We start from the raw sequence: 13,769 nt of genomic DNA on the forward strand, positions 1-13,769 counted from the left end.
ATGCTCCATGGCCAGATTGACTCTGGTTTATAACAGAGATCCTAGGTGGCATTTTAATATCTTTCAGTGTCTATGTTTTGAAGGAGTTACAGAGGAAGATCTAGTCTCTTCTAACTGATATTTTACTGGAAACAAGCTCACTAGCTATTGAAAGCACTTTCTCTATGAACTGTTCGAATTCCTGAAATAAAACGAGTAGTCTGACAACAATATTTCCAAGGTTCTCTCACAGCCTTTGGAGACTTGGGAGAGAACTATTATAAAATCTGACATTGAATATTGTCCTGTTATTTTCATAAAATCTAGTTCCATTACACTGGAGATATCTGCTAAAGCAGGGTCAGAAAGCCTCGAAGACTTGATGTCATGCAAGAAGATAAATTACGATCCACTTCACATATGGATGTCTATTAGGAAGTCTGTTACCATTACCACCTAAGATCGCTAAGGCAGCAAGATATGCTCCTGTATCTTAAAATCTAATCATAGTCCAGCATAAAATTTCTGGTTTATCTCAAGTACCAGACTGCCTTGTAAATATAGTTATCTCCCGTGTCTAAAGTCTTCACAGAATAAGCTGTTCCTTAAGTGTTCAATCCTGTATCACTAAAGCCAAAAAGAATGCATGTGATTATCATTTCTCACCTTCCTTTCTGAACTCACCCTTTACTCTTTCACAAAGCAACTCGCAGCAATCTGGCAGCTCAACTCTGAAGTCACGTAACCAAGAAAGAGAATTTCATGTGGCACTATCAAGATCCTAGAGACACAACATAAAACTTAAAGACCACTGATTGTCCATACCAGAAGTGCCAGTAGAAGCACCTAAGATGTTACGGTGATGAATGAGTTGCAGACGTGTTAGAGAGATAAAACCACTTGCAGTAATGAAGTGAAGGATGAATGAATCAAAACCCCTTGGGGATAATACATTTTACCACAAAGAGAGGAATTCAATATTTATGCAGAAGTAAAAATAGCAAATGGCTGAAAATAATTAGAATACTTGAAGATATTTAGACAATACTGTTTCATCCTGCCAGCTACTAAACAACTGCGTAGTTTATATTCACATAGGTAAGACTGTTAGTAATTTTTCTTGTATTGTATTCCATACAACACTGATTTGCATTTTTAAATACAGCTGCCCATCCAACATGAGAGCATTTCAGTAAGGCAAATATTCCTATTTCAAGATGAAGAATCTTCTTCCTTTTGTACTAGCTGCTAAGCTTCAAATGACTGGTTCCAAGTGACTGCTAAGTGCAGGTCCTTAGATTAAATCATCTCAGGCAAATCTCACCAGGCCATTAAGAATAAATCCAGCAGATCTAGGGATTGCTTCTAGGGGAGATGTATACAGCGATCCTTCTGATTGCAATGTGTGGCATTCTGCTCCAAAAAGCACTTATGTCATTTTTGCACACTAATCCTGTCTTTGCCAAAATGTCTTGTGGCAATGAGTTCCTCTATATATCCACACTATGGCAGCTGTCTGTCTGTAATTTCATGGAATACTTCCTAGTCCTTGTGAAAAGTTGTGCATGACTGTTCTCTATTCACCTGGCGATATCTTCTGATCCCATCATCTTGTACAAAGATGACTTAGAGCAGGCATTCCAATTCCTAACTTTTAGCTCCATTGAGTCATTTAATACTAGACTTCAGAACACAGCCTGAGGGCCTTATTAGGTCTGCTTGTGCTAGCAACTTCTTGCAGGCTACTGGTTTTGATACCTAATTATGTCTTAAATCTAATTTTAGATAATCAAGTTGGAAATCTTTGTTGCTATCTCCAACTGGAACTCAATTTGAGGTAACTAAAAGAGGGCATTTTTCACAAGTGTTAGTCATTTTGCCTATTGCCCAATTTCCTTATTTGTATAATAAGAAAAACAATACAAACATTAGTGATATACAAAACTTATGTGAAATATTTATAAGACATCTGAATGGTTATGTTTGTACTTTTTTTTCCCCTCACATATTCAATACCTTACAACATTAAGAATTTCTAAATCATTAAAATGAAGAGAAAGGCTATCAATTACAAGGTTTTTATGGCATGGCTCTTAAAAAGCTTCATAATACTTCATGCAAGTGTAACAGTGAACAAACAGTTGTATCATCATGGTAAAAAACTTAAAGCTGTCAAATAATTTGCATACATAAAAAAAGGCAGAATTCAATCAACTGTTTAAAAAAATAAATGAGAAAAAAATCTGCATTTGTCCCATTAAAACCATATTCAATTGTGGAACTGACAAAATAATAACAAAAAATAATCTGGCAAATTTCCTGTCAACACACTGAGGTAAGAACTTCTGATTGCCAGCCAGCTTTTCACACAGAAATCCCACTGCCTTCTAAGGATCAATGTATAGAAAATGGAAAGACCACTAGATTTGTATTTCCTACTCATTTAACATCTATCCCAACTATGCCTGTAAGACAGACATCCACCTAAATATTTTCCAGTTTCTGGGGCTGGTTTTGCCCTTGAACAGTAACAGGAAGGGGAAGACCTCACTTGGAGTATTATGTACAGTTCTGGTGTCCTCAACATAAAAAGGACATGGAGCTGTTGGAGCAACTCCAGAGGAGGCCACGAGGATGATCAGTGGCTGGAGCACCTCCCATATGAAGACAGGCTGAGAAAGTTGGGGCTGTTCAGCCTGGAGAAGAGAAGCTGCGTGGAGACCTCAGAGCAGCTTCCAGTGTCTGAAGGGGGCCTGTAAGGATGCTGGGGAGGGACTCTTCCTTAGGGACTGTAGTGGTAGGACGAAGGGTAACGGGTTCAAACTTAAACAGGGGAAGTTTAGATTAGATATGAGGAAGAAGTTCTTTACTATGAGGGTGGTGAGGCACTGGCACAGGTTGCCCAAGGAAGTTGTGAATGCTCCATCCCTGGTGGTGTTCAAGGCCAGGTTGGACAGAGCCTTGGGTGACATGGTTTAGTGCAAGGTGTCCCTGCCCATGGCAGGGGGTTGGAACTAGATGATCTCAAGGTCCTTTCCAACCCTAACTATTCTATGATTCTATGACCTCAGCGTGCCACATTGCTTCAGGATATCAACCTCACATGCCAAAACCTCTGGCAGATGAGCTGCATAACTTAAGACACAGTTTGTAAGCAGTCAGAAGTGATACCTTTAGCTCAGGCATGTTTATTATAAGCTGCATAGGTAGTTTAACATCTGGGTCCTTTGTATAGTCCATGGGCACAACGTTTGGTGCCATTTCATGGTATCGGCCGTGCAACCTGGAAACAAGCAGAAAAAAGACAGCCAATAACCAATTTTAAATAACCAATTCCATTCATACAGTAATCAGACACAAATTTGTCTTGCAGCTCTAATTATTATTTTTAGTGACAAGTCTGAGCCCACCAAATTCCCATCTTTTTGACAAAAAGAGGGCTTTGATGCAGTATCTAGCATAACTGCTACTAACACCCATGTGTAACTTGAGGTACGTAACTAAGTGGTGTTTCACACTCCCTGTATATAGTATTTAAGCACCGTATACATTGGCACATGCACAGAAGTAAGCCTAGGCCGGCATACTAACACTGTGAGTATAATCCAGGGATCGCATTTGAGTGTGATATATTTAGCATGAATGTATGACCTGACAGTCCTCTATGAAATACGATATGTGTAAGAAGAATAGGAAGGAAGATTAGGTAGTTGCTGCTCACAGAAAACTTAGACAACATCATAAATGTAATGTACTATAAAATGTAACTTTTATCATGTGAAAATTTTGTCTTACATGTAATTCATAAACTGCTTAGGGCAGAAAGTGATCATTTTGCTATGCCTTATGTACTAACACAGAGTATTCTGATCTCTCATTAGGTCACATGTGCTATTTATATATATTTAAAAGCTATGCTTATTGTTTTGTGACTTATTTTCATCATAACAAAAAAATAGGTATAGTATCAACTGCAAATCAAGATTAACATGTTTGAAACAGCAGAACATAAACAAACTGGTGATACAGAAGGTAATACCTCACCAACCCCTGCACCTTTCCAGCTCTAGCTTCAGCAAGCCCTCAGTCAGCCCCACAAGCAACTGAACTATTTCAGATTCATGAGGGCAATGAAGTTCAAAAACTGGGAGGAAAGCATCTACAAGCATCTCTTTTCTCAGCATCTCTTTGGGCTCATGATTATGGTGTGCCACAAGACACGTGAAATGGAACACAGAAACATGTTTTGTCTGGATCTTAGCAAACTAATGTCTTTCACTGTGCAGCCATATAGGAAATTAATTATCCACTGATCTAAGCATATTTCAGCTACTGACCACAGCTTACCCTGACATTTCATAAATACTGTGTAATTCAAGATGCAACAGCCATTTCCCACTCCACTGATTTCTCTGTTGTAAACAGCAGCTACAAAGATGCCCCTAAATATAACAGAAAAAACCCAGCTTAAAAGCACTTAAAGGAAAGCAAACCTTTCAAATCAAATACTCACCTATGGATTTTCCTTTTAAAGCCAGAATACTGAAATGGTGTTCTGGTTTCCATGAAAATTACATTCATCATTGGAACAGCTTGACCATTATGGGCACCATTTCAAAACACACTAGCCAGCAATGCCTGCTTATTTTAACTGCCAAGATTGCCTTCTCTCCTTTCTCCAGAATTAGACTTCTCTGCCTTTGCTCTGTCTCCTCCAACAGGACTCTGAATATAGACACCGAGTTAGGCATCTTGAAGGAGTTCTCCATCATGTCTTTCAGAAGACACAGAAGGGATTTGAATAGTGATCTGTGTTTCATAGTTTGCTAAACTTGTTATATTAATCTAAAATGCAAGGTATGGGATTTATCTTAGTTTTCAATAATGAACTCTTAAGAAACCTCTTGTCTGCATCACAACAATATTGCTGGGTCAATTTCTCTACTGGGAATGAACATATGACAGAAGTCTGGAAATGTTGTGGGAAAGTATGTTACTGAAACACAAGCATGTCACAAGAACCTATTAATAGTGACAAAAGAAACAGCCACAACAGTGGGAATTTGAAGTTACTTTAGTAGTGGGAATAACAGTGTTACAAGTAGAGATTGAATACTAAGATGACAAATAAAAAGTACTTATTACGGGTACATAAACCAGCACTTCACTGTCACCACTGTGACCCACAGACATCTGGTACTCAGCACTATTTTGACAAAAATATTAAAGCCTCTTATGATGCTCACCAAATTAAGTAAGAAGTTGTGAAACAAATATCTACAGAGCAAGTAATATTATTCTAACACAAGAAATACCCTCATAAGGCACGTGACAGGTTGCAGTGCTGTGTCCTAGGTGCTATCTGCTGTGAAGCAACAATCTTGTTTCAACGATGAAGGCTTAAAGGGAGAGAGATCCAAGAGAAGACACAGCCACAGCTCTACCAACTGCTTACTGACATTCCTTTTCTCAGGACAAAGGTTTAGTCTCTTTACAACATGCAATATCAGTGCAAAGTACACTCATCATTTATTTCTTGCGCCCGGAATTGACCATCTTGCCCACAGAAATGAAAACCACCTATTTATACTGAAATGATTCCAAACTCTTCAGCAGCTGGAAGAAGAACCTGATTTTTCAGCTGGAAGGTATTGTGGTGTTAATTTCAGGGCACTTAGCAGAACAGTTAGATTTTTTTATCAGAAACGCCTTGCTGGTCCCTAGATATAGGCTACTCTGTGTCTTCTTGGATAAGGCCAACAAATGCATTCCTCTTTTACTGTGGACAGGGCACCAGTAACGGGTCCACCTGATGGCACCAGGGTAAGTACAATTATTTTGCTTTTCCTACTACTTCAGACAATGAGTTTTTGCAGTTCCATCAAGAAAAATGATCCTAACCTAGCACATTCACACCTCTGTACAATGTAAATACACTCATTTCAGAAAGCATCTCTCAAAAAACTAATTCAAAGCATCCCTCAGAAGGGATTAGATTTTAGCTAAAAACATTGCCGAAGGACACAGAATAAACTAATTCTTTTAGCTTGCTGCCACAGATTATAATGGAACAAATTCCTCTTTCCTTTCTGGAAGGACTCACAGGCAGAAGCACCAAGTTGAACACCACATTGCTGACAGAACTCAATTTTTTAGTCAAAAAGGAAAATGCATGCCCAGGGATGAGAGGTGGGGGAAACCAACCAAAGCAAGAAAACAACTCCCCCACCAAACATTTTTACCATAACATACAAATGTCCCTACCTATATATGTTAATATGTCCATTTTCTACACCTGTATTTTATTCAGAAGCATCCACAATGCAGATGAGGTTTATTTTTACAGAAATCTGTTAAGATAATATGTTCCCAGTCCATCCCTTTAAAGTCAAGTCTTTCTTTTATCTCTGAAGAGGAACAGAAAGGAGTTGCCAGGCACTAGTAAGCAGCCAGCCTTCCAGCACACGGCTCAGCAGGACTCTGCTAGGATTAGCTGGAAGGCTTCTGATGGACACAGAAACCTGCAAGTAGCTAACTGCAGATTTGAGGGCAGCTCTGGGACCCTGTTCGCCTCCCACTAACTCTCCCATTGATTCACCAAATTGCTCAAAGATCTGTAGGTATAAGTGCTTTCCACCTGAGTGGATTTCACACTAAAGCATCCAAACGAGTCTGTAGGAAGTGGCTGTGATCCAACTTCTGCAAACTAAATTACAGCAATAAAACAGCCTTTCACACGCTTTTATCTGCAAGGATCCTGCAACTCTATTTGTGCTAGCTTCATTACATGGCATGATTAGCTAACAGCACAATGAAAAAGGCCATAAGATTTCTCTAGCTTAGGTTCCAAAACCAATATGCAATATGTTGCACAGGCTCCATTAGCCTTTATAATAAAACAAACACAAAACCTCAACCAACTGAACAACAACAAAAGATAGTAACACCTTCTCCCAAAGTTCTTTATGCTGGCAAGTTCTTCAGGGACACCATGCCCTGGTTTATGGCAAACTGGAGTGACAGTCTCTCAAGTGACCAGATTTTGTAGATAACAGGTTGAAGAAATGACAGAGCTGCCTCAACCTCTGACAGGATTCTGAGAAAGCCACGTCCTTTTGCATGAGTTTCAGCAATCCTGTTTACTGGAGTAACCCACATTACACTGGGTGAGTACTTACTCTTTGGCAAGGAAACTGGATGCATTTCTGATTATTCTCTACCACAATGTAAAAATCAGCAGACATGAGGGTTATTTACACCCACAATCCCCCTGCCTTTGTGCAATACATCACTACATCAATTTGTCATGCCACTGCCATACTTGGACCAAGTACCATGACCAATACTGTGAGTCAGACTCAGTAACCATCTCCCCAGTGCTGCGCTGTTTGGCACCGTACATATTACTGGCTGCTCTGACACATCTCTCAATAACATAAATTACTAACTATAAATAGAAAATAAACCAACCTCTGTGGTCAAGGCTCTAATATTTCTCCTCGTCTTAGAGAAGCAGAAGGCACTTCAGGTGAGTTGAATACATCAGAGCAATTGTGACCTAGAGAGGAAAGGCTTTTTGTCCTTTTACTCAACAAGAAGCATGTCTGAAAATAACCTAAAGCTGCTTTAACTATCAGACCTTATCACAGAAACATTTGTGTCTTGACAGGGGTTTTGCAGTGCTGTCTGAAAGCACAGATTTGGAAGGATTGCCATTACCACATACAGACCACTATGTATGTTCAGAAGGCCAGGCCCTGCAACCAGCCTCACTGCCTTTGTAGTAGTGACTACAGATCCTGGAGCGATATTTGCTTCAAAACAATTCTTCTGGATGCATGCAGAAGCATCTTCACCTTCCTGGATGGGCTTTCTTTGTTGTCAGGATGCCTTATGTATCTGCATGGAAGAAGGAGAGGAAAAGCTGGCAGTGTTGACTAGTGTCTTCCCTCCACAGATGAGAGCATTTAAGCTTAATGTAGTATATTCAAGGATTAAGGCTGTGATTCTGTATCACTTTAACCTAGTGTAAACTCCAACTGCCCTTGTAGATGTTCCAAGCCCATCCACCCACCTCCCTTGCATTAGCACTAACACTTCAGAAACTGCAGTGAGCTTCAGGGAACTGATGTGTTTGAAAATACAGAAGTTTTTGGTCACCTCCTTGGAGTAACTGACATAGCTGCAACTGCAGCACTGCCTGTGCAAGTAAATGGGGGTATATTGTTTGTACTGAGTTACCCTAATCAGTAAGGGCAGAACAAGACTTACCCCTGTAGGCAGCAGAAAGTTTAACATCTCTTCAGCTGCCCATCAACCAATGAAACCCAAAAGCTGTGTTCAGAACAAAACCCCACCAAAGCACAGTACTGCCTCCACAGCCTACTGTTTATGCTAACTTGCATTCTCCCACTTGTGAGCATTTTACATGGTAAAAGGTGGGTCAGAGTCTGTCCCCACTTCTCAAGGGTGTAGCATCCTGAAGTCAGCAAGGGTGACACTTTGAGAGTATTTGCTGGACATGCTTGACTGGGGTGTCTTCAACCTCATAACAGAGCCTCCAGCTGTACCTGTTCAGACCTGAAAAAGAGATTTCCAAGCTTACACCCTGCATGGATTGTTTTAATTTGCTATTGAGCTTTGAGAGAAATCAGATTGTACCCAAGGTCACCACTGGGTGTGTTAAAACACAGAGCAGCTCTTCCTTGGCTTGGCATACATAAATCACCACCATTAAATGGAGTGACAACACATTATAGCTAGCTGGGCTGCCTTTGTAATAAGAACTCTGCACTAAAGGAGTGCTGGAAACAAAAGATAAAAGCTTGTAATGGCTCATTGATTAGAAATACAGAGAGGCTTTAAAGTGGCCTTTAGAACCTAAGGAACATATCACCAACTCCCCTCCTGCCTCCATAGTACCAGTCACTTGATTTATGTTGTAAAGGGAAAATATTTTTATTCAGCAATATATATCCAATTTCTTCCTAAATAACAGGAATCCACTCAGACTTTAACATTACAATCAGACCATCCCTAGGAGCAAATTCTCGATTGCTCTGCATATTCACAGAAAATAAATAGCAAAATGGCTTAATTGGAACAATGAAACAAAGCCATGAATGCTGATGAATGGTCCAATACGGGAGTTGTGGCATGACCTGACCACAGCCTGCCCATACAGAATGGAATCATCTAGGGCAGCAGCAGGTCCAGAGAAGCTTTCTTGTTGCTGTTCAGTTGCACTTTTGGGTATTCATCACTATCAAAGCTCTTGGCTCTTGTCCAGATGCCAGAGTTGAGCAGAACAGCTGGAGAAGGACTTCTTGTAACATGCAGAGAAGAATTCCCCACTCCAGAGACCAGCAGGAGCACTGACAAGCCTATCCGCAGCCCTGGAAACAGACAGATCTCAAGATGGGGTTGCACAGGCTGCAGGACAATGCATCATGCTGATGCAGACACTGATGGGAACTGATTTACAACTGATGCTGCAGAGGCTGTAGCCCCCTGCCAATGCAGACTGCTGAGGTGCACATACTCTCTTGTCCTATAGTGCTAATATTGCAGATGGACAAATGTGTGACTGGAGAGCTGGGGAACAGGTCCAGACAGACCTATAACCATAAGTCTGCCACACACAGAGAAGAAGTTGCCATAGCTCAGAGAGAAGGAGGTTCTTTAACCTGGGGCTGAGAAACTGAGGAAGGAGAGGCCTTAGGGGCTGCCTGCAATTGATAAGGAAAGTACTTTCAGAGTCTCACATTTATGCTATACATTCACAAACTGCTTTGGCAACAACAGTTTATGTTGTATATGGTAACTAAGGCATAAATCTCTACTGCAGCATTCCCTCGGTGAATTCCTGCCTCCAAGGACTGCAAGAGTTGAGAAGAGTCTGTTAGAGAAAGGGGTCTACCATATGAAACTAAAACAAAAATGACAGGAAATGTGGTGCCACATCTGAAGGCACCAGTCTGGTGGAAACTGGAATCACAACTCACTAAATTGCTATCCTTTGACAAAAGGATGAAGAATAAAGAATACTAAGGAGCAGGAGTTAAAAGGTGAAGGCATTTGTTTACATTTCTGTTACTGGCACGCCTTGTCCCTTCTGTGCTTTCTGCTTGAAGTTATTAACTGGACACAGACATCAGGTTGTCAAAAGGCAGCATAAAAGAGAAAAGGTGGACAGATGAGCCTTCTGCCAGCCTTTAGGCAACATGTCAAGTGTTCCTTCACCTCTGCAATGCAGCAGTAGAAATTAATTCAAGACAATACTAGATAAAAATCCTCCTGAACCATCTGCAGTGAAATTAAAAAGAAATTGCACATGAGAAATGTTTGGGGCAGATCATTTATAATAATAAATTTATTCTAAAAAGATCTAGTCGCACTTAGGAAGGCTTTGCTTTTCAATGCACATAACTGCTGTTCACTACATGATGCACAGTAAGTTTAGAGAAAACCAGGTTAGAGTGGTTTTCCTTCCTTGAAGCACCGTGAAAATCCTGCTCCCAGGCCCCTCTGCTGCTGGTGGTTAAATATGGAAAATAAAAATCACACAATGACTGAGGCTGCAAGGGACTTGTGGAGCCATCTGCTCCAACCTCTGCCAAGCAGGGGCACCTAGAGCAGGTTGCCCAGGACCACGTCCAGATGGCTTTTGAATATTACTCTCAAAGGAGGTAAAAAAGATTTATTATTAATAATAACAACAGCATGGTTTGGGTTGGAAAGGACCTTAAGATCATCTAGTTCCAACCCCCCCACCATGGGCAGGGACACCACACACTAAGCCATGTCACCCAAGGCTCTGTCCAACCTGGCCTTAAACACTGCCTGGGATGGAGCATTTACCGCTTCTCTGGGCAACCTGTTCCACCCTCACAGTTAAGAACTTCTTCCTTATATCTGACCTGAACTTCCCCTGTTTAAGTCTGAACCCATCACCCCTTGTCCTATCACTACAGTCCCTGATGAAGAGTCCCTCTCCAGAATCCTTGTAGCCCCCTTCAGACACTGGAAGCTGCTCTGAGGTCTCCACGCAGCTTCTCTTCTCCAGGCTGAACAGCCTCAACTTTCTCAGCCTGTCTTCATATGGAAGGTGCTTGAGCCCCGTTATCATTCTCGTGCCCTCCTCTGGACTTGCTCCAACAGCTCCATGTCCTTCTTATGTTGATGACACCAGAACTGAACACAATACTCCAAGTGAGGTATAATAATAATAATAATAATAATAATAGTAATGTTTCCTTATGTTCAGACAGAACCTCCTGTGTTTCAGTTTTTACCCACTGCCCCTTGTCCTGTCACTGGGCTCTGTCTTCTTTGCACCCTTCAGATCCCAGCTCTCTCAGCCTTCCTACATGAGAGATCCTCCAGTCCCATAACCTTCTTAGTGGCCCTTTGCCAGACTCTCCTGGTAGCTCCATGTCTCTCCTGTACTGTGGAGCCAGAACTGGACACAGTATGCCAGTACTCCACACTGTATACACATCAACACTGAGAATAATTTTGTCCTCATCTGAGCCTAGCAAAACAGGTACAACCTGACTAAAATACAGTAAAATGAAAGATTGATGGTACAGGAGATGCAGGAATTGTCTAGAAGCATTTTTTTCTTTTCTTCATTTATAAAGGATACAGAAACATTATTCATAACAATAATAGAAACATAATCAACAAGAAGAAGAAGAGCAGCTTCAGAATATATGTTCTTCCTCTATGTAGTGTTGCACTAAATTCAGGAAGATTCCCAAGGCTATAGAGTTCCCCCAAACTTTATTTTATTGGTAGGCACTTCTTTTTTTCCCCAAGCTGACAATGTGGGAATTTCCCCTTTCTACCTAAGAACCCCAAACTGTTTGGGAAATGGGATGTTATAAAAACAGGATCTGGGTTCTCTCTATCCATCTGCAGAGCAACTTGCTCCACAGGGACACGCACCTCCAGCAGTTTGCTGCATTTGCTCCCTTATAAGGAAGGCTTTCCAGACACTTGGAAGGAACCACTGTTTATCTCCCCAGCTTCACTCTCAGGCAGGTCTCTGATTTAAAACCCAGCATGTAGCTCGATTGGCTAAAAAGGTTCCTCTGCACCTCACCTTTCACCCATCAAAAACATGCCAAGAAACAGGCAGAGAAGAGAAGGCACAGAATTGCTGGTTTTCTTCTAGAGAAAGGTTCAAAGCTGATGTCCTGCTTGGTAATTTAGTGCCATGTTCCCCCAGCAGTTGTCTTGCTACGTTAAGTTAGTCTCAAGCTATACAACTTTAATTTACATTCCATGCTTTTTGGCTAGGACAGACATCCAAGAACACCTGTATCTGAACGTTTGGGTACTAGTGCCAAATCACGCTAGTCTGCACGGAGAAAAAGAAACAGACGGGCTGACAGGCAGAGGAGCCTTATTACTGGAGAAAAAGCTGGTCTGCTAGAAAATCAGATTTACAACACTGAGTAATACTGCCTTGTAAGCGACAACTCGACCATTTTTGCCCATTTACAATAACAAGAGAAGCACGTTATATATAACCACATGCATTGTTATGAATAAAGGGGTTTTCCAACCTTTCTTCATATGTAATTTTTCCCTGTTATTCCTCTTTCTCTCTACTGCATGTTTTCCAGCACAACCTTTTTTGAATGGTGATGCCCAAAACTGGACAGTCTATTCCTACTGAGGTCCCAACACTGCTGACTGGAATGGAATTCTCCTGGTTTATGGACAGTGCTGAGGTTAATGCATTCTAGTACTACATTTCCCCTTTCTTCCAGGGCATCAGGGGTTTTTTTGTCTGTTACAATGGTGTTTGCTTTGCTCAGACCAGCTAACTCCCTGCCCTTTGGGTTTTGGTTACAGTGCATTCTGTGCTCGAAAATTTTTCTCAGTTCTCTGTACTTGACTGTGAATTTCCTGTAGCTCATTTTGGATCTAATAATTTCTCTAATACATTGAGCACTCCTGAAAAAGCTCATCTTGATCTTCACAGTGTCTGCACCCCTCTTCACCTCAATGTTTCTCACCATTCTACCATTCTTACAAATTTTCTAAGTAGGTTCAATAGCACCTTAGCCAAGAGGTCAGTGCATTTACACAGGTAGAAAAGGACTAACACATACAGGAACATAACAAAGGCTTTATGAAAATAAAGATATGTTGCATCTTTTTTTCTCTTATCCGCAAGAGCAGCCACTCAAAGGAAGAGATTTGCTTCTCACAAATGCACAGTGGCTGCCTCTGAGCAAGTATTATGTTCTAGGCACTTAGGAAGTCTGCCAGTGTGTGCTGGCATCTTTCCACACACCAAAGTTGTGTCCTGAAGTTCTACACACTGGTCTAATTTCTACATTCTCCCTAAGAAAATAGAGGCAAAGCCCTAACACACACCCGCCATCAAAATCACGGACTCCAAAAATTTGCCAGCTGTCCTTTCAGTATGTTAGATAATACTCCTGTTAGCACTGACCCAAAACATGACTACATGACCCAACATTCTTTAACATGGTCTTGCCCTGCGCCCATGAATGAATCCTCACGGTTGTGTTCAGCACTTCTCAAAAGTAACCAACTTTATGAAAGATTTAAGAGTGTATTTAGGTTTTCTTGGAATAAACTGCTATCAAACACCAATAACGATCTATGGTTTCTACTTTTCTCTTTCCCCAGGCACAGCTGTCTCTGCTGCAGTCTAACTTATTTTTCCCTACATCCATTTTCATTACTCTGTGTTTAGTTTTTCTTCACCTTAAATTCATGAACTCTACTATTTCCTAATAATTTGCAAA

The 13,769-nt window shown here is 41.0% G+C and overlaps 1 protein-coding gene across 1 annotated transcript in view; it reads right to left on the reverse strand.

Annotated features, from left to right (window-relative positions):
- The window catches only part of CIB2 (calcium and integrin binding family member 2), a 60,227-nt gene that overhangs the window by 25,795 nt on the left and 20,663 nt on the right, over positions 1-13,769 (reverse strand). Inside the window, exons 3-4 of the mRNA XM_030498051.1 lie at positions 8,550-8,559; positions 3,151-3,262 (exon numbers count right to left, since the gene is read on the reverse strand). Of these exons, the coding sequence (XP_030353911.1) occupies positions 3,151-3,262; positions 8,550-8,559 (122 nt within the window). The remainder of the gene's footprint in view (positions 1-3,150; positions 3,263-8,549; positions 8,560-13,769) is intronic.

The sequence above is a fragment of the Strigops habroptila genome, chromosome 9 (genome assembly GCF_004027225.2).
Source record: "Strigops habroptila isolate Jane chromosome 9, bStrHab1.2.pri, whole genome shotgun sequence".
Taxonomy (NCBI): domain Eukaryota; kingdom Metazoa; phylum Chordata; class Aves; order Psittaciformes; family Psittacidae; genus Strigops; species Strigops habroptila.